This window comes from Triturus cristatus, chromosome 8, assembly GCF_964204655.1.
Source record: "Triturus cristatus chromosome 8, aTriCri1.1, whole genome shotgun sequence".
NCBI classification, from domain to species: Eukaryota; Metazoa; Chordata; class Amphibia; order Caudata; family Salamandridae; genus Triturus; species Triturus cristatus.
In genome coordinates, this window is record NC_140591.1 from 1,663,695,381 (window position 1) to 1,663,721,779 (window position 26,399).

The following is a 26,399-nucleotide window of genomic DNA, read 5'->3' on the forward strand; positions in this document are numbered from 1 at the left end:
TTTCTGACCTTTCCCTCTCTCTCTCTATGTAAGATATTCTCAGTTGTGGAAGGCAGCTATCTGGACTGGTGACTGCTGGTGTCTGACCTCTCCTGTTCTTTCCTTGTAGGACATTCACAGGTGTGGGAGGAAGCTGTTGGGACTAGCAACCTCTTCTGTCTGACCTCTCCTGCTCTCTGTCTATGTAGGACCTTCCCAGGTATGGGAGGCAGGGACCAGGACTGGTGACCTCTTCTGTTTGACCTCCCCTGCTCTCTATTTTTGCATGACATTCTCAGGTATGGGAGGCAGGTGCCAGGACTAAAGACCTCTTCTCTCTGGACTTTCCTGCTCTCTCTCTCTCTCTCTCTCTCTCTCGCTAGAACTTTCTCAGGTATTGGAGGCAGTGCCAGTACTGGTAACCTCTTCTGTCTGACCACTACTGCTCTTTCTCTTTGAAGCACATTCTCGGGTGTGGGAGGAAGCTATCAGGACTGGTAACCTCTTCTGTCTGACCTCTCCTGCTCAATATTTGTATGACATTCTCAGGTGTGGGAGGCAGAACTCTGCCTGCAGAAATTGAAATACCATTTCCAGTTTGATGCACTTAAATATTACAGTTTAAGAAAATAACTGTTTCTCAGTCTCACTGAAGTGCAATCGATATATAGATCATATATATTCCATAGCTTGTGTCTTTCAGAAAAGACTGGAATCATCTGAATGTAGTAATCCTTGGTAAGAAGTGGCAATCATATAAACATATCCTGCTATAGGTGAAATATACTACACTACACAAGAAATGCATGTACAGATGGTGCTGTTTTTAAAAATGAAAATTTACTAATAGTGCAATAGTTTAAGAGTCAAAATACCCTAACCATTCTCAGTCACTGGTCTTCGCAACTGCCCGAATTCTAGTCCAGTGGTTTTTGTGTTTACTCAGAGACATGGACCAAGCACATGCAAATCAGTCCTGGTGCTGTAATATGACCTTTTTACTGCTGGCACCTTTAACTTACCAAATGTGGTTTGTTCACTCTGGCCCATATTTATGGGATTGCAACTCAACGCAGCACAGCAAGGCACCTTGATGTGCTACAGGGAAAGGTCAGGAATGCACCATACCTAATGGAATATGGCGCATTCATGTCCTTTCACTAACGCTGGTGCAGAATGGGCTCCCCGGTACTAATGCAGGGGTGAAGCTAGGGACTGCAGTCAGCAGAGGGAGGAGTGCCAGGTGAACAGCAAGGCCACAGACATTATCATGTCAGTGGACAGTAGCCGGCTTGGGGAGGAAGCTCACCCCAGGCACCCACCACAATGTGGTGGTTTTCTCTGAAGTCTCTCCTTTATGTCCCCTTGTGGCAGTGGCATTGGGTGCACTGACTTCTCTCCAGAGGAGACCTCTAGAGAGGTAGGAAGGTACAGTCTCATTCATTTTGTGCAGGGCCTGCATTGGATTTGGTTGCAGCACTCTGATCACCGACAGCATCCTCTCTTTGATCCATGGGGGCCTCATGACAGAGCTCAAGGCTGCCAAACCCTCACAGTCCTTGGGATGTGTTAGGACAGGTCATCGGTTTGCAGAGTAGTCTATCGTCTTGTCCTCAGGTCCAGTTATCAGCAGCATTCCATTGTTAGTCCTACATGTTATCACCTACACGTAAATAAAGGAAGTAACTGAGCCCAGCTCCTTGTCAGTCCTTCCCTCTGTGCTGGAGGGCAGATCTCCATTGAAGTCGGAAGATGATCTCCTACTACACTTAGGTGCAAAGTTAGTGGCAATTGGACCAGGTCAGCCAGCTACTTTTGTGATTCATTTCAAACTTTAAAGAGAACAAATCCAATTCTAGTTCACCTTACATGCTGCACGTGTCTTTCTGATGATGGTGTAAAATGCCACAACATGCACAGTCTCCAAGATCTCAAGATGATTACCATCATTTCATAATACTCACTAAGGATGTATATTCTGCCCAAACAGTCCTAAACGTTTACGGCAATATGGAGTCCAGGATGATTGCACGGTTGCGTGCGTGGTCCATGGGGGAGGGCGGGCTTCCGAGGGCCACCAGGTGTCGTTCCAGGTGTCAGAGTTTGGGCCCAAGATGAGTACTTCTGTTTTGTCGGTGTTGAGTTGTAGGCAGCTTCTTTTCATCCATTTGGCAATGGCTTCCATGCCTTCTTGAAAGTTGTGTCTGGCGGTGTTGGGTTCGTTGGATAAGGAGAGGATGAATTGGGTGTCGTCTGCGTACGACACAATGTTAAGTCTGTAGGTTCTTACGATGGGGGCGAGCGGGGCTATGTAGATGTTGAAGAGCGTGGGGCTGAGGGAGGACGCCTGGAGGACTCCACAGGTGGTGTGTGATGGGTCAGAGAGAAAAGGGGGAGTCTGACCCACTGTGTTCTGCTGGAGGGGAAAGAGAGGATCCAGTCGAGGGCCTTGTCCCAGATCCCTGCGTCGTGGAGTCTGCGTATTAGGGTGCGGTGAGAGACTGTGACGAACACTGCTGAGAGGTCGAGGAGGATGAGGGCTGCTGTTTCTCCTCTGTCCAGTAGGGAGCGGATGTCATCTGTTGCGGTGAGGAGGGCGGTTTCTGTGCTGTGTTATTTTCTGAAGCCGGATTGGGAGGAGTCAAGGATGTTGTGCTCTTCGATGAAGGTGGCGAGTTGGCTGTTGATGGCTTTCTCAATGACTTTCGCTGGGAACAGGAGCAGGGAGATGGGTCTGTAGTTCTTGAGGTCGGTGGGGTCCGCAGAGCGCTTCTTCAGGATGGGGTTGATTTTGGCGTGTTTCCAATCGTCGGGGAACGAGGCGTTCGTCAGGGAGTAGTTGATGATGTGGCGGAGCATGGGTGCAATGGTGTCGGCAGCTCTGTTGAAGATGTGGTGGGGGCAGGGGTCTGTGGGGGCCCTGGAATGGATTGACTTCATTATTTTCAGTGTGTCTACTGTGGTGAGGGGTGTCCAGTTGTCAATCGTTGGCTTCAGAGTGTTAGGGGTGGCTGGTGAGGGTTCAGTGTGTTGGTTGTCTTCGTCGAAGTTGTCGTAAATGTTCTTGATTTTGATGTGGAAGAAAGTGCTGAGTTTGTCGCAGAGGTCTTGTGAGGGAAGGGAAGGTATATTTATACCTGGGAGGTGCTTAGGAATGTTAGCATTGACGTAAAGTCGGGCAGAGGAAGACGTCATGAATGAACCCCTAAGGAATAGTAGTTCATGCATAATTGATGAGTTCTTGGAGAAATCAATAATTCTAGCTAGGGAAAATCCCAATGGCTTGAGGGTCTAGTTTCTAAGAACTCGTTGTGACGTGGGAATGGACGGATGTAGGTGACCATGCCTGTATTTGGATAGCATGGCTAATGCCTAAATATGGACTGGGATTCTATGCCTAAATAAGGGCAATGCGAATTGTACCTATATAAGGACATGATTTAGGAAAACCTATATACGGATATCAAAATCGAAACACAACAACAGTGTGAAAATGTTGGGCGGGCTCAACAGCTCTCCATCTTTGTCGTAAGCCATCAGTGGTTACTTGCAAATTGTTCGGCACTCCACCCTAAATTTGGGATTGGGGGCAAAGCATTTACCACCTTGATTGCGTTATGATCCCCATAAAGTAGGAAAGTACACTCCCTTGTAGTACTAGGTCAGTCAGGTTGGATGAAAGGAAGAAATAATCTATCATGGAAGAACAGCCTCTGCCATAGAAGTACGCATTATGTGGTAAATGCCACCAGCTACGTCCATTATGTTAATTATTCTTGGTTGGACAGAGGACTCAGCAACTCAGAACCTCTGTTATCAGTGCCAATCATTGATTTATTTGGGGTGCTTCCTACATCTAAAGTAGGGGTGAGCAAAAAAATTGTATCAGTTGTGAGCCTAGCATTAAAATCACAGGCCAAGCAGATCCCTGCCAAAAAGCCTTTATTGGCAACTTCATTCTGTAAGGATAAAATATAATCAAATAAAACCTGGAACTAAAAAATGTCTAAAGTACAGAATCATATCTCGCTTAAATCTCCAGGCTTGAAAATGATCATTGCTGGTTATGATTTACTTAACACTTCCTCTGGCTGAAAGAATTATCCAGGTAGCCAAGCTACTCAAAGCATGCACAGACCGGAAAGGGATTGCGGGTGTGCTAAAATATTTAATCCCATCTATTGGTAGTTCCCACATAGTCCAGGTTTTCTGAAACATCAGAACGTCGTATTGCCTTCTAAAGGTTAACTATTCAGGTATCGTGATTTTGGATTGGAGGCTAGACACGTTTCAGCTCAAACTTTTCATGGTCGAATTTTACCAGCGGGTGTGATGGTGGCACATTGTGACTGTTTCACGGGGGCATAGCTACTCTACTGCCTAGAGGTAAATGACCCAGTCAAACCAACTTTTCCATGTGTGCTGCGCAAGGCAGCACACATGGAAAATGCAAAAACGAAGAGAAATAATGCATTTTTCCTCGTTTTTCCATTTTAAGACCAGCTTTTACCTGGTCTTAATTGTGGCATTGCCTCCTATGCACGCCACCCTTGTACATAGGGGGCAGCGTCACAATGAATGGGTGCTGCGGTGGAACGCCCACTGCAACACCAACTGCCCACCCCTTTCACGCTAACTATAGCATGAAAGGGGACCTTATGTACAAGGCAGGGTTAAGCTATGTTAAGTGGCTTAATGCTGCCTTGTAAATAAGGCGCAGTCCCTATCACCACCACAACGTCACTATAGGTGATGTTCCTGTGGTGATAGCGGCTTGTACATATGCCCCTATGTTCTTCCTTCTCAAAAGCATCCATCAAGGAGAGGGTGTTTTCTTTCACCTTACTAGAAGGCATTTTCTTCCCATAACATCCACCCTTAATGGTTAACAGAAACAAAGAACATTTTAGGATCACGCTCTACATCCACTCCCTGATACAGCCCTCCTCCCACACACCCATATTTTAGGTATGGAACACCCTACTTCTAATTGAAGAGGCAACAAGTGCCGCAAAATAATTTAATTAAGGCTCCTTCATGGGACGTGGCTCCTTAGTGCAAGAAGACTGCCAGGTCCCTGGGGTTGCATGAGCCACCCAGTCATTAGTGTCAGACAATGGTAGTCATCACCTGACCTGTGAACTGGGTTAGGCGGATAGCGGAGCCTGCAAACTGAAAGAATGTAAGATCTACTTTGTAAATAATCTGATGAAGTCTAGTAAGGTTTTTAATCTGGATCCATTGCTTGACAGGGGGGCCACAGAGATGACAAGGAAACATTCTCAACAGTTGCACAGAAAATATTTTCTTTTAAGTAGAGTACAACTGGGAGAGAGAAGATAAACCAAACTCAACAGAGAAGCAATCAGAAATCTGGGTTAAAATGTCTCCAACCAGGATGGTAAACACTGGCAAAAGGGACTGAACTTCATGTTTGATGGTTGAGTCTGGGGATAAAAATATGCTGGGAACAAATTGTGAGAAAAAGACACTGCGCTACTTGATACCAGCCCTCCTAACCACTACCATCCTGGGACTGAGACCCACGAATATGAAGGAAGTTGTCAAAAATACTCAGGTGCTCTTTCAAATGCACTGCTCATGACCAAGCAGTAAATACCAGTTGATTGGTTATAGCTCATCACACCCACCGTGTCTAATTGGTCAAGACTCCTGACGTCTTTTGTAGCCATGGAAATGCTATCACATGATCTTCATTATGAGAGAAGTAAATCTGAGACTACTTGGAAACTGTTGATGGACCATCTCAGGGTGGAACACTGGCCGTCTCATGAGGTGGGAAGACTTGGTAATACTGTGGGATCCTTTTCACCACTTTGTTAAACCACAAGTTGACTTTCCTCCAATATTTTCACTCATCCTGGAAATGAGAGGATTTTACATTACCATCCAAACGTACACCAGGCACTGAGTGGTCTTCATACTATACTATGATGTAAATTCCCTTCTTTAATTATTGTTTCACACTATGGTAAGCCTGCCAATTAAATGTGTAAATGGCTATGTTAAGCAAGCAAACAATGTATCTTGTTTACTAGAGCAGTCCTGCCTTATACTCATATGTGAAACCACTTCACAATGTGTTATTGCTTAGTTTAGCCCTTGTCTGCACTCCTTGTCTGCACTCTCTTTACTTTATTTGCATTGTTGCTCCCTGGCAGGTGCCCCGCTCTGTCTGCAGTGAGAGTTGCTCCCCTGGGTACAGGAAGGCATCGCGGGAGGGGGAGCCGCTGTGCTGCTTCGACTGCATCCCCTGCTCCCAGGGAGAGATCAGCAATGGCACAGGTGGGCCTGATGACAAAGTGTACTTCTTGCTGCATGATCAATATCTGTATTGCTTAGAAAAGGTGTTGTAACGGAATAAATGGTCCGTATTCAGGTTGGTAAGTTCATGTAGTTTATTAAGTAATTAATAAATGAAGTAAGGTACAAATAACGAAAGAACAAGGTAAGTAAGAAACCCCAACAGGAGCAGCCTGCTTGCTGCTCAGCCCTACTCTCAACTGACATTCATGCACGTATACAACACTCTATGACATCATACACTCATGCTAACATTCCACACCATACACTGGCTGAGCAGCAAGCTAGAAGCCAACACAACACTTCTCCCCCCTTTAATAAAACACCAAAAATTGGAATGCCAAGAATAAGCATAATAACGACGTTACAGGGAAGAAGCAAGCACCTTGTAGTTGCTTAGTTTTTTAAATTTCGAAAATCCTTGAGAAACAGATGTAGGTTCTTCAATCGTCGCCAGTGTTGTAACGGAATAAATGGTCCGTATTCCGGTTGGTATGTTCCAGTAGTTTATTAAGTAATTAATAAATGAAGTAAGGTACAAACAACGAAAGAACAAGGTAAGTAAGAAACCCCAACAGGAGCAGCCTGCTTGCTGCTCAGCCCTACTCTCAACTGACATTCATGCACGTATACAACACTCTATGACATCATACACTCATGCTAACATTCCACACCATACACTGGCTGAGCAGCAAGCTAGAAGCCAACACAACAAAAGGTATCTAGTGACTGATGGCTTGTTTTGCCTTTGCGCCTTCTACCTCTACACATCATATATCTCTTTGCGCCTTCTACCTCTACACATCATATATCTCTTTGCGCCTTCTACCTCTAAACATCATATATCTGACCAGATGTGCGGAGTATGACTTATATCCATAAGAACATTTGAGTAGGGTACTCTCAAGGTTCAGAAGATCAAGCGCATATGATGGTTTATGCAACAGAACTTCATATAGTTTGTTTATGGTGCATGGGGTGCATTGGTTCCTTATTTCTTGGGGGGGGGGTGCTCCAGCATATTGTCAATGTAAGGAGTAAGTGTCCTTGAAAGGACAGATTTTCAAGGTAGCCCTCAAGGCAAGGGCAGAGAGATCTGATGGCACTGGCCTCTGTAGACTAGACAAGTTTGGGTATTCTCACAAGCTGAATTCAATGTCAGAGGGCAGTTAGCGGGGCTTGACATTAGGTATGTCAGCCCTTCTTCCTTTTACATAACAGTAAGGACTGATACCCAGGTTAAACATATCCAGACATGCATTGAGTGTGTCACATCTTCCAGTGATGGGCCCTCTAATCCGAGCCTGAACAGCTTCTTGACAGAACATCTTTTCATGCATGCCACACAACAACCAGTCGCTAAAGCTTGGTCCTGTCCTGCCATGCACTGGTCAGAGCTGCCCCTCTGTGAGCTCCCACCTTTCCAGAGGGTTTGCTTCAAAGTCCAAGAGTCAATAGTTCCTTATTCGACCAATATAAACCGTAAAAGCACATTTAGATAAAAAATGTATGCCACCTAAATTCATGCGAAGTACATGATTATATTCAAAAAAGGAATGAATACATATTCATTTTAACATGTATGACAACAATCTAAAACCTTTTGTGCAAAATGCAAGTTAAAAGCTAAATATGTAAAAGAATAAATGTCTCAAATGACAATGCAATGCACCGGAGCAAAAGACCTCAACAGAGGTGATCTTCCAAAAATGCCAAAAGGATATGCATATAAAGTGAAAGTGCCTCAGTGCATCAACAAGAACATGTTCAACGGGTTCAGTCCTTAGCAATGAAAATGCCACAGTTAAATATGTGCAAAATCAATAGGGGGCCCTATATGTCTTTGCCATTTGTCTAAGGGCTCTGTAAAGGCAACACCAAAGCAGCCCATGGGGAAGATAGCATTTATAAATACAACAACGCAGGCATTACTTGTGCAAATTGATTATATCTTACCAATGTAGGAAAACATTTGTGCCCCAGGGTGCAAACAAATGACCAATAAAATATAAAGTTCATAGTGTACTGACCCGTGAAATTGTCACAGGGGCAGGGCTTTAAAACTCCTGGCTTTGAACATCTCTTGGGAACATCTAAATACCAATGTATGGAATTGAGTCTAAATCTTGTCAGTAAGAAACAATGATGGGCAATGTTAACAAATGACAGGTAGGGTCCCCCCCGTAGACTTGTTTTCAACATTGTATATTGTCGCACAGTGGGTTTAACAAGTTCTTACCTTGTCACCAAGCTGCCTGGCCAACAACAAGTTTTTGGTGACCCGCAGGTCGCTGGGGCATAATAGTCTTGAATTAATAAAGAGATTCAAACAACCTATCCTCCTCAGCTTCTCCCTATCATATCTTACCCAAGGGGTACGCAATGCCCCCTCAAGAGCGGTACAATCCTTTAGTACGTATTGACTCAGGGTGGGGAAAGGGCTTGACCAAGTTCTCCAGCAGCGCATTACGGGTGCCACTGCAATAATGTCAGATATGTAACCCACTCTAAGCTCTAAGCTCTTCAAGAATCGTAAAAGAGAGTGGGCTAGTGGGAACAGCGAGAAGTCTGCTCAGACATTTGTTTTTCAACCACCTGCAGTTCTCTAACATCTTTGTACCCCCACATGTGCACCCATTGCTTGTCTCAGAATACATTTTTCTTTAAAAACCTTTAGTAGGGCATGCACTGGTTTGGCCCCTACTCTCTTGGCTAAATCCATAGTAGCACCTACGTCCCTCACAAGATATTCTTTTTAAGGACTCTTTGAGCAACCCATGATCCTCTATCGTCAAACAACACCACCAAATAGGGGAAAGTTGAAACTTTAGTAAGTTCGGCCCTCCTACGGAAAAGTTTGCACCCAGCGTCCTTCCAATCGTCATGGTATGAGATTTAGTAAAATTGATAGATAGGTCTAGAGAATCCATAAAATCAATGAAAATATTTAGAAGGTATTGGAGACCCACAGCAGTCCGTGCGAGCACCACTGCATCGTCGGCATAGAACAATGCTGGGATTAATTTAGTGCCCACCGTGGGGATGTCTCTACTAGCTGTGGTCAGTACATCCACTTACTTATTTATATAAAGGGTTCACAGCAGGGAGGACAAAATACATCTCTGGCTTACCCCTTTCTTGACCCTCCAGGAAGCGGACAAACTACCATTCTCATCATACCTCACAGATGCTGAAAGATTTGAATGGGAGGTATTTAAAAAAGCCACCAAATCTGCATCCATACTCAGGTCCAAGAGGATAGACCAGAGCTTAGATCTGTTAAAAGGGTCAAATGCCATGGTTAAATCCATAAAAGCCATGAGCAGGCAACCCCTCTTGACTGTAGTATATTCTCCCACAATCATATGTAGGTTGACACACTGATCCAATGTCCCTATTCCCTGCCTTAAACCATACTGAAGCTCCAAAAATAACATTAAAATTATCAAGCCTGGGGGTGTAGTGCTCCAGAACAACTTTTGAGAGGTCAGCTTCATAAATATCTGGGGGAACCCAATCCGAGCCCAGCGCTTTCTCCCCAGCTGTGGTTAAGATGGCTTTATGCACCTCTTCAATGTTGAAACTCAAAGGTGATGTGGTGATCCCTTGTTCCCACAGGGTGTCAGGCTCAACCCCAGTCCTCTCCACTATAAATCCCTTCAAAATGTTAGACCCATCTCTCAGAAGCAATAGTACAGTCCACTCTAAAATGTACTGAGCCTGCAAAGAAAGGACTGTTTACATTTTCCCAAAATTTAGAGTTGTTGGCTAACACACTGGCCTGGCACAGGTTCTTCTACGCCTGCCCCCTAAAAACTTTTTCCTCTGCTGGGTGAGGTATTTTTCAGCTTTCCTACATGCCTTAATCTTGTTCTCTTCCCTCGGTTGCTGCTTAAGTGCAGCCATTAAATTCCTATGGGTCTTAGAACAATTACCATCAAACCAACTTTCTTCTTTGTTCCCGTTAATCTTGCCATGGGAGGTCAAATTATCAGGAACCTGCTTACTTAGTTTATTAAAAGCTTCTTATATTAGCCTGTCCTGTGTTCTACTATCAAGACATAATGCAATAGCACCCATGCTTACCACATACAAACTATCCAAAAAAAGCCCCCTGTATCGCCATGTCTCCCTTCATCATACTGGCTTGATCGCTGGTACTAATAATACTGTTCAGATTACTTGCCCTACTTCCCATTTATATCTAGATAGCAGGCCAGTTCCAGCGTTATGGGGTTATGATCGCTAAAGCGGTTCTAAAAAACTATCAGAGCATTAACTGCAGGAACCAAGGTGACAGATAACATAATAAAATCAATAGTAGAGGAACAACCCCTATAGGATGAAGGAACAATATCACACACCCGACTGTTCCAGGCAGTGCAGGGTAACAGCAGCAAGGAGGTTCTCCAATTGAAGACCTTGTTCTGTATGCTCAAAATGGGTGATCGAGGAAATTGCATCTAAAGTGTCTTTCACAAGGGTGCAATCTAGCTGACATAGATGTATATTAAAATTTCCCAAGATCATAACCTGATAATAAGAGGTCCTCGTCTTCCCATAATGTTACAAAAAAAAACTCCTGTGCGAAAATGTGTTCATTATCTTAACTTCTATAAAAGGAATTATAAAAACTACCAACCAGAGGGGGATTGTTTTGGGACACCAACTCTACTATTTAGTGTATTGGGTGAATCACTTTTCACCATGCGAGAGGTGCATGGAATTTTAAGAGAGACCAGAACAAGAAGGCCTCCCTTAGCACGTTCCACTGGAGAAGGGGAAGCAACCATTGAAAAGGAGGAGAATCCATCCACATGAAAGGTTTTCCAGTGTCCCAAGTTTCCTGCAGAGCAACTATATAACAGTGCCCAAAGGTTTCCAGCCATATTACGTCATCTCTTTTGGCCCTCAGTCCTGCTATATTCCTGGTCATAACCCTCATAAAAGAAGGAATAGGGCCACATAATGAGACAGAATAGGCGCAGTATCTACTAGACCCGTAGGCCTGGGGCCCACATCCTGTTGTGACATCTGTCAATCGTTATCATCTTACATATTCAAGGGAGCAAATCCATTCCCAAGTGGAATAACTGTCCTGGCAATCTCACCATGAGACATCATGAGGGGCCTGGAGGCAGACCAGCCACTACTGCCTGGGAAAAAAAGAATTGGTGGGGTTAAAATATTGAAGAGGAACAATCCTGATCTTTGTATTCACGTCCTGGGAAAAATTGCTCTGAATCACGCCTTTTGTATAACTAGAATGCCTTAAATTAGCCACGACACAATCCCCCTCAGTGTTTTTCTTCATTTTAGAACCCATCCAACCCATTCATCTTGCCATTATAACATGTGGGGAAGGAAATGCCCTTTCACTATGGTACAATCACACCAGTGCTCGACCTTTTGCATAAGGTCTACCATGGACTCTCTCATACCTTGCTTGATAGGTGAAACTCCTGTCAAAATAGAAACCAAGGGTGGGGACTCTGGGGGAAAGTGTAGAGAGATGGTATCACCCACTTGTGCCACAAGAGGCCTACCCAGGGTGGGTGCATTAGCTCTACTCCCACTGGGCCGATATGCACCTCCAGGGAGATCCACTTGTCTAGGGGCACCTACAGCCTGGGTAACACAGTTAGACCCGGCCCTGCCAACACTCCCTTGAGTGATTGACATAACACTCTGAGCCCCAGGAAATATGAGACTATGCTCATGTGAGGCCCCCAAACTAGTAAAGTCCTCAGGTGAGGGCCCAGCCAGACAACTGGACCCCCCGGCTGCTGTCATTGCATTCTATTGGGAACACAGAACAGGGGAACAAACTCCAACAAAATGAGGGACAGCAAGGTTTTAAGCGATGTTTCAAACCTAGGGAGTAACTTGTCCATTACTAGATCTGGGTCAGAATTGGCACATTTAACTGGGTAGACCACCCTCTTGTGTGACTGAGATGCTCTCTTCCCTCCAGCCCTCTTCTTTTTAAACATGGGTTCAACTGATGTGATGTCATCATCTGATAAAGTCTCCATAGCCTCAGCATGCATAGCCGCAGGGAGTGACTTGTCTGTTATTAGGGTACCAGCTGCTCCCTCAGGGTCTGCAGGGGGAAGTAATTCCTGAGTAAGTCTCCTTTTAGTCAAGGCTATTTACTTGGAGATACCACATGCTGCCCTGACCAAAAAAGAGCCTAAAGTAGTCACAGTGTCTCCCCCAGAGATACCTGCCTTCATGTTCCTTTTAGTCATAGTCACACACATTTGGCAATATGGATACTAGTTGGTGCACCTGGCAATGACCCTTAGAGCACAATAACAGCTAGATAGCCCAACCCAGCCTCTATTGCTCTGTGTTTTTCAAGGCATGATCACTCAGCCAGATGGCAACAAACCCCCTTGTAGCTTCCGGGGGGAATAATCAACAGATGCATACAGGATAACATTTAGCAGTCACTCGTTGTTAATATGCCAAGTAGAGGAACCAAAAGGGATGGCCCAGTCTAGCCTTGACTGGCTGCAGATGAGCGCAGATGGGCCCGCTTTAGGCCCGGGCATGACCCACGAGCGTTCCACACTGCGGGACGCCTCTGGTAAATTTATGGCACTCTGGCACCTTTGAGTTACGTCACCGCCAGCCAGGAAGGGCAAGCTGGGGCTGAAGTCTCCTCTCTCCCCTCACAGAAATACACATCAGCAGGTGAGGGTCCTGCGCTGCGGGACACCTCTGGTAGATTTATGGCGCTTTGTCACCTAGAATTATGTCACCTCTGGGAAGGGCAAGCTGTGGCTGAAGTCTCCTCTCCCCCTCACAGCAACGCAAGAAAGCATGCGTATGCCCTGTGCTGTGGGACACCTCTAGTAGATTTATGGTACTCTGGCACCTTAAAATATGCAATTGCTGGGCAGGGCATGCTGGGGGCTGAAGTCTCATCTTCCCCCTCACAGCAGCAGGTAAGGGTCCCACACTGCGGGACTCCTCTGGTAAATTTATGGCGATCCGGCAACTTGAATTATGCCACCGCTGGGCAGGGGAAGCTGAAGTCTCCTCTCCTCCTCACAGCAACACATGGAAGCAGGCGAGGGTCCTTCAAAGTCATTTTTCAGGTGATGGAGACTTTAACAGCATGATGTTCTTCTCTGTTAAAAAATCAAGTGGGGAGTGGATCACTTGACCTGAAAAACCAGGGTTTGCAATATTCGTACAATGTACTGATAAAAATCCCCTCATTCACGTTAACAGATTCGAAAAAGCGGTATATCTTGGTTCTCCGCTCTGTTGTTAGTAGCGTGACAGCATCATCATAGGGTTAGTTATGTGCTTCCTCCGCCCGGAGGTTGACCCACTGGTTATTTCAGTAGTGATCTAGAGATAAGTGATTGTGTTCGGTGAAGTGAAGTGAAATATTATAAAAAACTTGTATAGCCAGAACGTGCTTTTAATCAGACTGGATTCGAGATAATTAAAAGATCTTGGTGATGCAATTTCAAGGGTGCTGGGGGGGCCAAAAGGCCTCCCCTGTGCCACCCCATCAAAGCTAAGAATGCACACATGCACCACATTACACTTTGAAAAATGCATTTTTTGTACATTTTTCAAAGGAATTGCAAGTTTCCATCAACTTGAAGTTGGTAGTTTGTGATTCTAAATTTCAAAAACGCAATTACCTGTTTTGCCAATGACATTTTACCGTTCACAAATGGGCTGTTTACAACCGGTAAAATCCTTGATGCATGTGGCCCTCTGTCTCTTATTAGGATGATTTAAGCCTTTAACATTCCACGTTGTAACTCTGAATGTAAAACAATCTTCTAATATCAGATTGACCAACAATATAAAATAGAAAACCACAAATATTAATGGAACGAAAGAATAAAAGGTATCTGTAAAGAAGAGAAAAGGGAAGGGAGAAAGAGAGGTAATGAAGAGGAATAAAAGGAAAGGGAAGGTAGAGAGAGAACAAAACAGAATAAAAAAGAAAAGACAGTACAAACCATAGATAAGGTACATGTGAGGATTAGAATATCAGGGCGAGGATTAGAATATCAGGGTGAGGGTGGGTGAAGCCCACCATGAGGATGACAGGGTCAAGGCACCATGCAGAGCACTGAGCCAAAACAGTATGTAAAGTCCAGACATAAGATTAGACAAGATGAAGCATACCTAAAATGAGAAAAAAATAAAAATACATTTTCTGTGAGTTTCATTTGTAGAAAATAGCCGCCACATCTGTGAGGGAGAGACACAGCAGTAAAACACAAGTTGGCTTTGCTGTAGCAGTGATGAGATGATGCCGCTGATAATAAGCCAATTCTAAGCGCCAAAGTTTCCAATGCATTTCCCTCATTTTTTCTCTGCCAAAAAGAGGAACGTCCATTGTAGAGGCCTCTGTCGCCACTCAGACTTTCCTCCCATTGTACAAGCCAAGCCTCCCCAGTCGCACATATTCTGAACAGGGGAAATTTTGATGCCAAACACCTTCTACAAACATATCATCCTGTTGGGTATAGAATTTCTCCAATGGGGTGATATTTTTTGTAAGTGATATTTATCATATGAATTGTATGTCAGATAATAATCTGGCAGCAATATTCCAGTTTAAGCTTGCCCCAGGGTCGGGCACATCCATCAAGGGTTAACTGGTCCTGTAGGTGTGCCTGTGACACCTATACATGTCACCAGTTCAGGAAATGGGAGTGATGAAATCCTACCTAGTTAAATGCTAGAATGTATGTCTCAGAATTACCAAAGATTAAACTCTGAAAAAGCAGTGTTGCAGGGATTCTGCCCACAAACAGGACTATGTGCAGGATTATAGGATCGAAGTGCATAGGGACTGAGTCTTCCTACACCCTTAGTACCCATGAGCGCAGGACCAACCAGCTGTAATGTCTCACTTGCTCTCCTACTCACGTACAGAGAAACAAACGATTAGACACCCCAGAACACAACACTCCCATATCTCTCAGGAATCTCGGTAGCAAGACACACCCTTTCGCTCACACTCTTGTACTTATCTACAATAAGATCTAACAGAGACACGAGCAAGTTGAAAATATTAATTTTAACTAACGTGCCCTAAAATGCTGTATACGTGCCACAACAAGCAGAAAAATGCATAGTACAAATACAGTCAGCATAGCAGCTAGTCCATAAATCATGAAGGGAGATGTCATCATGAAAAGACAATAGTGCCTAACCTCCCTCCCCTTGCTAAGAAGCAGTAATATTATATATTAGAAGATCTATGCGCTTTGTCAGCAGACCCCATGCCATAGCCTATAGAGAGTAGATCTACATCATAGGTGCTGTCTGCTCTTCTCCCTGGAAAGGTGCCTCCCCAAGTGTGTGCTGCCTATTTGTGTAATCCAATAAAACCAAACTATGTTGTCCCAAACAACAGCTGCACCGGTATGTGTTCTCTAAGTGTTAAGACCTGGCCAGAACAAAATACCAAGGAGCATTGTGGTTCAACCTTGCTCACAATGTTCAGTCAAAATCCCAGGAACCCGCAGAGCGTGAAGACAGCAATGAGTTCTCATGTGGAAACAGCCATAGTAATTATTGGAAAAAATTAAGTCATGTAGTAACATGCGCGAAGCAGAGGGCAAGCTGCAACCGGCTCATGCGAACTTAGAGAAGACGACAATGTCCCCATGGGCCATGAGACAGCAGAAATTATTATTATTGAACAAAGCTAATGATTCTGAAACTGAAATAGAGTGACCATCTGAACTCAAATCTATTGCATCCTCTGCTTCCCATCGAAAGAGAAAACTGCCTCTTGGGATCTGCATAGACTTAAACGACTTCTCACTTCGCATGCACTGCATCAGGTATCTGCTTAAAACTATATAAGCTGTCCTGCAACACAAAGACTTCAGACTGTGTTAGACACAGTGATTATGGAAACTCCCCATTAGAGGGAGTTGCCAAAACTAACCTTGGGCCATTAAAATCAATCTTTCACTCAGCTGCAAGGCTAGTAACCTACACAGAAAATAAGAGCACATCACGCCAGTTTTAAAGCGCCTACACTGTCTTCCATCAGAAGCAAGAAAGCAATTCAAAGCAACAAAAAGTATTGTCTACAAACCTCTGCATGAAACCAACCTCAATGCATGCAGAAAGTGCAAAAAATATTTTGAGGTCAGAAAAATGTAAGGAGTCCAGACACCCTCAGATACAATTAAATCAAGGCCAAAATTACTGGGCTGCCAACGAGTCCCTCTCTATGGGCACCTACCCTCTAGAACATTCTAGTAGTACAGTTAACAAGCACGATGGACCTATTTTCCTTTAGGAAAAGCTCAAGACACTTTCTAAACTAAACCAGTGATTAATAAGAGTGAACAGTCTAATCTGAATCTTTGCTACTCAATCTTTCCTTAAGTGCTTCCTCTTTCCTTTACTTCTGTTCCTATGGACCATTCCTCCCATGCTCCTCTCCCTTACATGCTCACACTACACTAGCATCCAACTTGCAATTCTTATTGTGATCCTTATCTCTGATCCCTGACTGTCCAAATAATGTTCATCCGTTACTATTATCAAATTGTAATAATTATTCTTCGCCTGAGTGTAAGATTACATTATTGTTTAGCTTCATGTTCTCTGTAATAGAATTTCTTTCGATACAAGTCTGATGTAAAGCACACTGTTACCTCTTGAATCTGCTGTTTTATATGAAGTTGTGAATAAATAAAAACAACTATGAAAAAAGCCAGAAAGTCAAGTTAATATGCACTGTATGAGCATTTGGTATGGAAATATACAATATATAACCTTACTGGTCCCTCAGCCATGTGTTCCACAGTTCTTGGCTACTCCCTTTAGCTCATCACAGATACGAAAGTCATGGCCTTCAAGATGCCACCGGGACCTTCAAGTGGACACCGGCCACCTCCTCCGTTCATGGTGCCGACCTCACCATTTCAGTTCCCTTGTACACGCAGACAGTAACACAGCGGTGGAGTGGCAGAACCCACCTTCCTTCTGCAAGAGACCTGAAGCTAAGTTCGGTGTAGTTGACATACGTCAGGAATTTTGAAATTTATTGGACTCTAGGGTCAATACACTTCATAACTCCACCCTACTTTTACGTATATTATTAGTTGACGTGCCTGCAGAAAGATTGATGATTACTCAACCACATCATGTTGCTGATTGTGACTTAAGAGAATCAGTTGATGTGATATTGATGACTGTACATAGAGTACTATGGCACTAACTGCTTTTGTGGCAAGTAAATGACAAGTGAATGAAGCAATTGTTTTGAGAGGCAGGCATAGCTGCTTCTATCAGGGACCCAAAACTTGCCCTGGCTTTCCTTTACATCTTTTTAGATCCTGTCAAGTACATCTGTATTGTTTAAACCTTCACGCAAGCCATGACTTTTTCCTTCATATGGTGCACTTTGGTATTAGCCATTGGTATTGTCCAGCACTGTGCCTACCAAAACATTGGCCATATTTACAACAACATTGCCCGTTAGTTTGCAGCTTAGTCCTGGACCTCTTGTAGACAAGGCAGACTGAGGTGAATTAGAGATATACGCCAGCAGATGTTCTTGCACATGACAGTGGTACAAAAGAGGATGGTGATGGACGGAGCATCAGAACCAATCAAACACTCACACCCAGTCAACAGATCTGGGTTTGATCCATCACCGTTCTTTAGCCCCCTCTGCCACCCCAGTTCAGACATGGCCATATGCAAATCAGTCTGATCCTGTGCCTCATGGGAACAGTCCAGCCCGAACTGCTAAGCCATGCCTTCCCTGGACCGGAAACAAGCTTCCTAGGACCGGTTTCTGGCATTTCAGCCGTCTTCAGCCAGGCTTGCTTGAATCCAGTGGCAAAGTGAGCAAGGGACTCACGTCTGAGCATACCCTGCCAACTTATGGTGAACAAAGCGGTACAAAAGAGGGTGGTGATGGACGGAGCATCAGAACCAATCAACAGATCTGGGTTTGATCCATCACCGTTCTTTAGCCCACTCTGCCACCCCAGTTCAGACATGGCCATATGCAAATCAGTCTGACCCTGTGCCTCATGGGAACAGTCCAGCCCGAACTGCCAAGCCATGCCTTCCGTGGACCGGAAACAAGCTTCCTAGGACCGGTTTCTGGCATTTCAGCCGTCTTGAGCCAGGCTTGCTTGAATCCAGTGGCAAAGTGAGCAAGGGACTCACGTCTGAGCATACCCTGCCAACTTATGGCGAACAAAGCGGTACAAAAGAGGGTGGTGATGGACGGAGCATCAGAACCAATCAGACACTCACACCCAGTCAACAGATCTGGGTTTGATCCATCACCGTTCTTTAGCCCACTCTGCCACCCCAGTTCAGACATGGCCATATGCAAATCAGTCTGACCCTGTGCCTCATGGGAACAGTCCAGCCCGAACTGCCAAGCCATGCCTTCCCTGGACCGGAAACAAGCTTCCTAGGACCGGTTTCTGGCATTTCAGCCGTCTTCAGCCAGGCTTGCTTGAATCCAGTGGCAAAGTGAGCAAGGGACTCACGTCTGAGCATACCCTGCCAACTTATGGTGAACAAAGCGGTACAAAAGAGGGTGGTGATGGACGGAGCATCAGAACCAATCAAACACTCACACCCAGTCAACAGATCTGGGTTTGATCCATCACCGTTCTTTAGCCCACTCTGCCACCCCAGTTCAGACATGGCCATATTCAAATCAGTCTGACCCTGTGCCTCATGGGAACAGTCCAGCCCGAACTGCCAAGCATGGCATGGCTTCAACAATTAGGGCCTGATTTAGGTTTTGGCGGAATCGCTCCCGCCATCACTTTTTTGCTGGATTTCCTGACCGCCATCTAGACAGTCTGCCAGCTCTATTTAGATTTTAGAAGGTCCTTGATGATAGACTGTCTTAGTCCTGTCTACTTTGTCAGACATTTCCTTCCGCGTTGATGGCATCATAGACAAAAGCAGCTGGGGGAGAGAGTCCAGCTCTTTTTCCCAACATCCAAATTACGATGTGCTTTTCCTGCAAGGAAACTGTGGCGGGAACACCTCAAAATTTGAGTTGGTGGGATTGCAGGAAATGAGGTAGAAACGTACCTTTTTTTCTGGTTTCCACATCCATTTCCATCTTGAGTCCCATTGTCCAGGTCGCTCTGTTGCTGCTCCTACCTGACCACAATGCTAATCAGCTCTGTTGTCACTGAGATGTAAAGTAAGCGTCTTCTTCACTAGTTTTGCTATTAATCATGTATTAACATATTCTCTGGCAATTTTTACATTGTTCTTACAATCAATATTTTTCTTATGTGTAATGCAGTGGTGTTCATTGTACTACTTCTCAAGGTAAAACAAACACACCTGTATTGACACTTAAAATATTTTTGGGGTTGTGGTGGTTTTGGGGGTTGTGCTGGGGGTTGTGCTTGTGGTGCCTGTGGGTGTACATTCAATAGTGTGTATATGTTGTTTGTGTGCTATGCTATATGTAAAAGAAGTATTTTAAATAACAAGAGCAACCCATACGTCCTTGTGAGCTGGGTAAGTACAGAAGCACAAAACAATATTCACAGGGAAGTAGTTGCTCTGATTCAATCATAATCAAGATTATCCTTATTCATTCATGACCCTCCATTGAGGGGCTCTACCGACGTCTTGAAGTATCCCAGTCATCACTTGGGGAACTTAACATTGTTTGGATAGTTATCGTTCCTGTGCCTCATTGTTCAACCGACATCATACATCCAGGATCCTATACGGATACTTGACTGGGCTGTACTGTCCCCAGAAACACAGTCTTAAAGAGACCCCGTATCTAGAGAGGGTCGAAATGCCGTCGACACCATACAAAAGAGAGAGCCTGAATTAAATTATTTTCTATTGTATTAAGCTCATCCTTTTGAATTTTACCAATAACCTGTTTCCTAGTTTTTTTCACTATGTCATACAGTACTCACTAATGTAGGTTATGGTGACTTCACTGGGGTCCACAATACCACTCCGAATGCAAATATTTCAATGACTTATGTTTAAGGAAATACGTCTGTGGTACAGACTATAACTGCAAAATAAAATCACCTACTTCGGCTGAAGTTAGGTATACCTTAAATTAAAAGGTTTGTGGGCTTTTTAAGGAATGTGAGTACACAAGTGTGTATAGATACTTTGATATGATTCGTACTCAATGGATAAGGATAATCTTGATTATAATTGAATCAGAGAAACTACTTTAGTTGCATATTGTGTACTATTCGAGATAAATGAGTTCCTTGTGAACATTGTTTTGTGCTTCTATATGTAAAAGAAAGGCATGACACATTACCTACATATATGTTTGTAGAAAATACATGTATGTGTAGTGACACATTAATAAGTAGTACTTACCAGTCTCCACCACACCAGGGACTCTCTCCGTCAGGCATACACCACTAGGACAGTGCCAGCACAATTGACGCAGTGCAAACCCACCAGCCTTAGGGCGATGGAGCACTGTTTGCCAGTAGATGAGTCTGCTGCGTCAACAATCTATCAAGGCAGGATGACATTTTGCTCTATCTGGCCTCCCCGTCGAAATCCCTAACAGTAGTTTTCGACATTTTGGCAGTGTTCGGCAGATTTTCTGGTTTTAGGGTCAATTGGGGTAAATCCTTAACATTTCCCCTTAGGAGACCCCCCTACCCACCTTGTAAACTGCCCATCCAGATTAACACAGCGGGCTTTAAATACCTAGGTATTTTTATTTCCCATGACCCCTCAGCCCGTTATGCTCACAATGTCCTTCCGCCCTTACGTAAACTCAAAAAAGATATTATAAACTGGAAGTCACTTCCCCTCTCCCTACTGGGCAGAGCTGCCTGTTTAAAATGATGTCCTGCCCAGATTTCTCTAAGCATTGCAAAATGCTTTAGACCCGGTACCTATACAATATTTCAGGTAAATAGAGGGTCTTAAGAAAGAATTGCTTTGGGACAGTAAACCGCGTATTGCGCTTAATAAACTAACCCTAAACTGGTACGACGGCGGCATAAGCCTTCCAGATATTAAAAAATATTACTCAGCAGCACACCTGGCCGCCATAAATCATGGCACCGATGGACGAGGAGATGACCCTGGCTACCCTATGGACAAATGGCAACTCCTTGGAGGAAATATAACAGGGCACTCTATTTGAAACCCACAAAATACACTTTGATGGGCCCCACCAAGCATTCGGTCCACATTTGGCATTACGCAACCAACTATCTTGGGTGGGGACGTAAACTGACGTTGGCGACCCCCCTTTGGGATTCTGAAACTCTGGGCAGCCTCTGGAGATCAAAAGGCTTTGATAGATGGGATCTCATTGGCATTACACAATTTAAAGACATTTGGGGAGAATGGGGAGTCAAATCCTTCACCACACTACAGGCCGAATATGACCTCTCCGCCACAGAATACTTCCGATATGCCCAAATCCTACACTCACTTCAAACACTCCTACCTTAAGGGACAATCCCACTTGACACCTCTCCCTTAGAGGACAGAATCTTAGCTGGCTACCTACCTGAAAAGATGATTTCCCTAATATACAAAAAACTGATAAACAATATGACCGATCCCCTGCTGGCATTAAGGGAGAAATGGACAGGAGATGGGATTGAGTTGGACGACGAAGATTGGTAAGAGACAGTGTCTTCCCCTAGAGTGGTCGGCATACTGGCACGCCTTAGACTTGTACAGCTAAAAATCCTTCACCGTAACTACATCACAGGGCCATGCTTGACCCGTATGGGGATAGCCGACAAAGGGGAATGTAAGAGAGGTTGTGGTCAACTGGGAACCTTTCTTCACATTATATGGGAATGTAAGTTCAGCAGTTCTTTCTGGCATGAGGTACACGAGGCAATGTTTGCTGTGCTACACACCCATCTTCCACCGGAGGTGTGGCGTTGCCCCCTCAACATTTGGGAGCCCACAGACTTGAACACTCACCTGACACAATGGGCCACCCTGGAATTCATGATAGCTAAGAGAAACATCGCACAACTATGGGGAGCTGCCATACCACCTACGTTAGAGGCCTGGGAGAGGGACCTTGATTGGTGTATGTTTAGGGAGAAGACAGTTTATGTCGCAAGGGGATGCCCCAAAAAATGGGCACATACATGGTGCCCTAGGAACAGTTATCGTGGAGGAATCTGTGTGCGTCTGCATTGTCTTGAATCAAATGTCCCCCTTGCCCCATGATGATCCTCTGTTATGTCGCAATGTCATCCTTCTCCTTTGTGCGCAGTTATTATTTATCCACCATTTGAACCAATCTATCAAGGCAGACGGAGGATCTGCCAGCACACATTTAAATATATAGTGAGTATTTGCGTCCGCCGCCACGGCGGGACACTGGTAGTCCCGCCAAGATCTAAATCAAGCCCTTAATCCTGTGGACATAATGGCTTTCAGGGCACAGGGTGGGGTACAGGGCTTGCTGGGTTACATACATGGTCTTGTATGGTCATACGCTAGTGTCTTTCTTTACATTAATAGCATCTGTAAGGCTGGTTTCATGGCTGCGTAACAAACACCAACAACAAAAAAGAACAGACACCATGAAGAGCAGAGCGGGCCTGCAGAACTATGGTGGAGGTCCCTAATGTCAGGCTTCCGCCTTGTGCATGGCCAGGCTATCAAGTGCCAAATCACTGTGCTGCTCAATAAAAGAGGGTAGCAGCTTACAGAGTGCTCCCATACTACTATTTTAATTAGTTATTCAATTTAATATTTATGACATTATTTTCACTTTAAATAAACGTGTGTATCTGATATTGGAGTTTTGCACCCAGAGTCTGGGCCATATTACCTTCCTGCACAAATGATGTTATACAATGCATTAGTGTTGTCACTTGGGTACAGATATTACTTAGTGGTAACCTTGACTTTTCCTGGGAACAACGAATAATGAACGATAGCCTATTGTTCAATGTAGATCCATCTCCAAGAGCAACGCCTGTTATTGGTAAGTAAAGGATGTGAGTGGCTTTGTATTAAAGATGGGTAATTAGAGAATTGGTTATTCAGAAACTCTCCACCATCTTTGATGTGCCATGTGCACCTTACTTCGGGCACAAAGCTTTGACTTTCATTGGTCTACATGTGATTTTCATTGGTTTGCCTTTTTAACATATACTGCTTGTCAGAGACACTCCTTAGTAGGTCTGTTAGGAATAAAGTCTAGTGAGATGCTTTTTAAACTGCCTGCAGCTGCTAGAGGGCATATTCTAATTACAATAATAAACATTAAGTTTTTAGATGGCTATCATTGTAGCAGTAATTCTCCTTCTGTCTCATTATGTGCCCTAATGTTGTGCCCATTGTTCTGTTATGTTATATTCGGTTCTGTTAGCTGGTTTTACAGAGTGCAACAGATACCCAAAACAGGCTTCCCGGCTCTAATAGGAGATAGTAGTCTAGAATGTAAAATGAACTGGAACATTATCTGAAAAGATGGGTTTTTAATTGTTTCCTGAAGCTTGATAAATCGTTGTTGGACCTCAGTGGTTCAGACAGGGAATTCCATGGTTTGGCAGCAAGGTATCCAAATGAGCGACCCCCTCCTCCTGCCCTCCTGATTCTGGGCACTGCCACCAAGGAGAGATTTTTAGTTCTTAAAGCTCTTGTGGTTTTTTATGATGTAATAAGATATTGCAAGGCATGTGATCTGGCTGAATATTTCATCTTTTGTGTAATGCATACATTCTATTCAATTTTTAACAGTCAGCAATGCAATTGCCGAAGAGCGGGGTGAGCTGAAACCATCTTAGGCACTCCCAGAAAAGCTTGTGCTGCTGCATTATTTTGTTTCACCCACAGTTTCCCTGTAACATATGCTGGGCTACCCAGATACAAGGAGTTGCTCATGTTCAACTCCTTGTTCAGGATGACCCCCAAGTTCTTCACCTCTGGTTTAGGAGTAGGTACTTCACCCAGATAGGTGGGCGTGCAAGTTGTTCCCAGAGAGACATAATTTTACCTACCACCATTACTTCTGATCTGTCCCCATTCAGCTTAAGACAGCTTTGAGTCATCCAGATGCCACCTTCTTCCAAATATGTATTTAGTCTGTTGGAAACGGCTTTAGTGTCTGTTGACATCGAGACGACAATGGCTTTAGTGTCTGATGACATAGAGACGACAATTTGAGTGTCGTCAACATAGGCTACCATGGTAAAACCACAGGCACAGATGATATCTGCTAGTGGTTTAATATAAATGTTAAACAGCGTAGGGCTCAGCATAGATCCCTGTAGCCCCCCACAGTCACACTTCACTGATATGAAAGCTTCTGTCAGATAAAAAGCCAGTTAACCATTTTAGTGCCTTTCCTCTGACTCCTATTGCCTCCAGTCCATCTCTTAAAAGTGAATGGGATACAGTGGTAAATACTGCCCTCAAATCTAATATATCTTGAGTGTCAGGCAAGAACCTTATGATAATGCTTTCAGGAACAAGCATTATTGATTTAGTATATGCAGAGTAGACATATAAAGCACAAAGTCTGTAGCATACATATGTGCCCCAAATCAGTATGTACAGCTGGTGAATATTGTGTGGTAGTGCTTATGGAGAACCATGGAAGCAACATTTTCTGATGACATTAATTATTTATCAACCTATTTTTTTCCAGATGTACCCAAATGTATAAAATGCCCTGCAGTCCAATGGCCCAATGACAGACATGATCAATGTATAAAGAAAATGATTGAGTTCCTGTCCTATGAAGAGCCTCTTGGACTCACTCTTGCCATCTCTGCCGGAGTAGTGGCGCTGCTGGCTGCCTGCATTTTGTACCTGTTCATCAAGTACAGAGAAACTCCCATCGTCAAAGCCAGCAACCGTGGCCTCAGTTACTGTCTACTCTTCAGCCTTACTCTCTGCTTCCTCTGCTCCTTAATATTCATCGGTCATCCTGAAAAGCTCTCCTGCATGCTTCGTCAGACTGTCTTTGGGATCATTTTTTCAATCAGTGTCTCTTTGGTTCTGGCTAAAACTGTCATTGTTGTTACTGCCTTCAAGGCAGCAAACCCTAATAGCCTTGCAAGGCAGTGGTTGGGGTCCAAAACACCAAGTTGCATTGCTTTCTTCTGCTCTCTTGTACAAGTTCTTCTCTGTGTTTTCTGGTTACTGCAGTCTCCTCCATTTCCAGAATGGAACTTGAAGTCTTATAATGAGAAGATAATCATTGAGTGTAACGAGGGAGACACCATCTTCTTCTACTGCATGCTGGGATACATGGGCCTTTTGGCCACAGTTAGCTTAATAGTGGCCTTTCTCTCAAGGAATCTGCCTGGAAGATTCAACGAGGCCAAGCTGATCACCTTCAGCATGCTGGTGTTTGTCAGTGTGTGGATCTCCTTCATCCCGGCATATATGAGTGCACGGGGGAAATACACTGTTGCCGTGGAGGTGTTTGCCATCCTGTGCTCTAGTGCCGGACTGCTGGGGTGTATATTCTTTCCAAAGTGTTACATCATTGTGATTAAACCTGGCAGTAACAACCGACAACATATCATTGGAAAAAAGTTTTCTAGTAATAAAATCAATGAATGAGAACTACTTTTTTAATGTTCTGTTGTTCTTAATGTGTGAGGGGGGCTAATATCCATGTCATTGGTGATACAAATAAAGGATACAAGCAAATACCTTTTCATCTCATAGATCACGGGCAGCTCAGTACATCAACCACCCAACAGCAAAATGGTCCTACTCACAAATCAACTACAATGGGTGATCGACATTTGTCTTTCGTCTCTCATGGTTACCTTCCTTTGCTACTCATAGGATCACGATTGGAAAAAAAAAGTAGATGAGTTCTCGAATCACTCTATTAGTAGGAATGCATATTGTGGTCCATGATTGTGAGTGGAAGTGTGTGAGATAAGTACTGTGATGATTAGAAGGTGAAATCCGTTTTTTTTTTAAACTCTTATGATATTGTGAGACTCTTGCAGGATCATGAAAAGTAGGAAGGAATGGGTGATGTTTGAATACACTCTGCTATGCACATTTGTAACTGTATGAATGAGTCTTACCATAGATGGTGTTTATCAGACTGTGCTATTATGCTCACTAGTTTGAGA

General features: G+C 44.1%; 1 protein-coding gene across 1 annotated transcript in view; it reads left to right on the top strand.

The window, feature by feature from the left end:
* Positions 1 to 25,869, top strand: part of LOC146808515 (extracellular calcium-sensing receptor-like) — a 107,346-nt gene extending 81,477 nt beyond the window's left edge. The window contains exons 6-7 of the mRNA XM_085623970.1: positions 6,162 to 6,285; positions 24,947 to 25,869. Of these exons, the coding sequence (XP_085480096.1) occupies positions 6,162 to 6,285; positions 24,947 to 25,869 (1,047 nt within the window). The remainder of the gene's footprint in view (positions 1 to 6,161; positions 6,286 to 24,946) is intronic.
* The last annotated feature ends 530 nt before the right edge of the window (positions 25,870 to 26,399 follow it).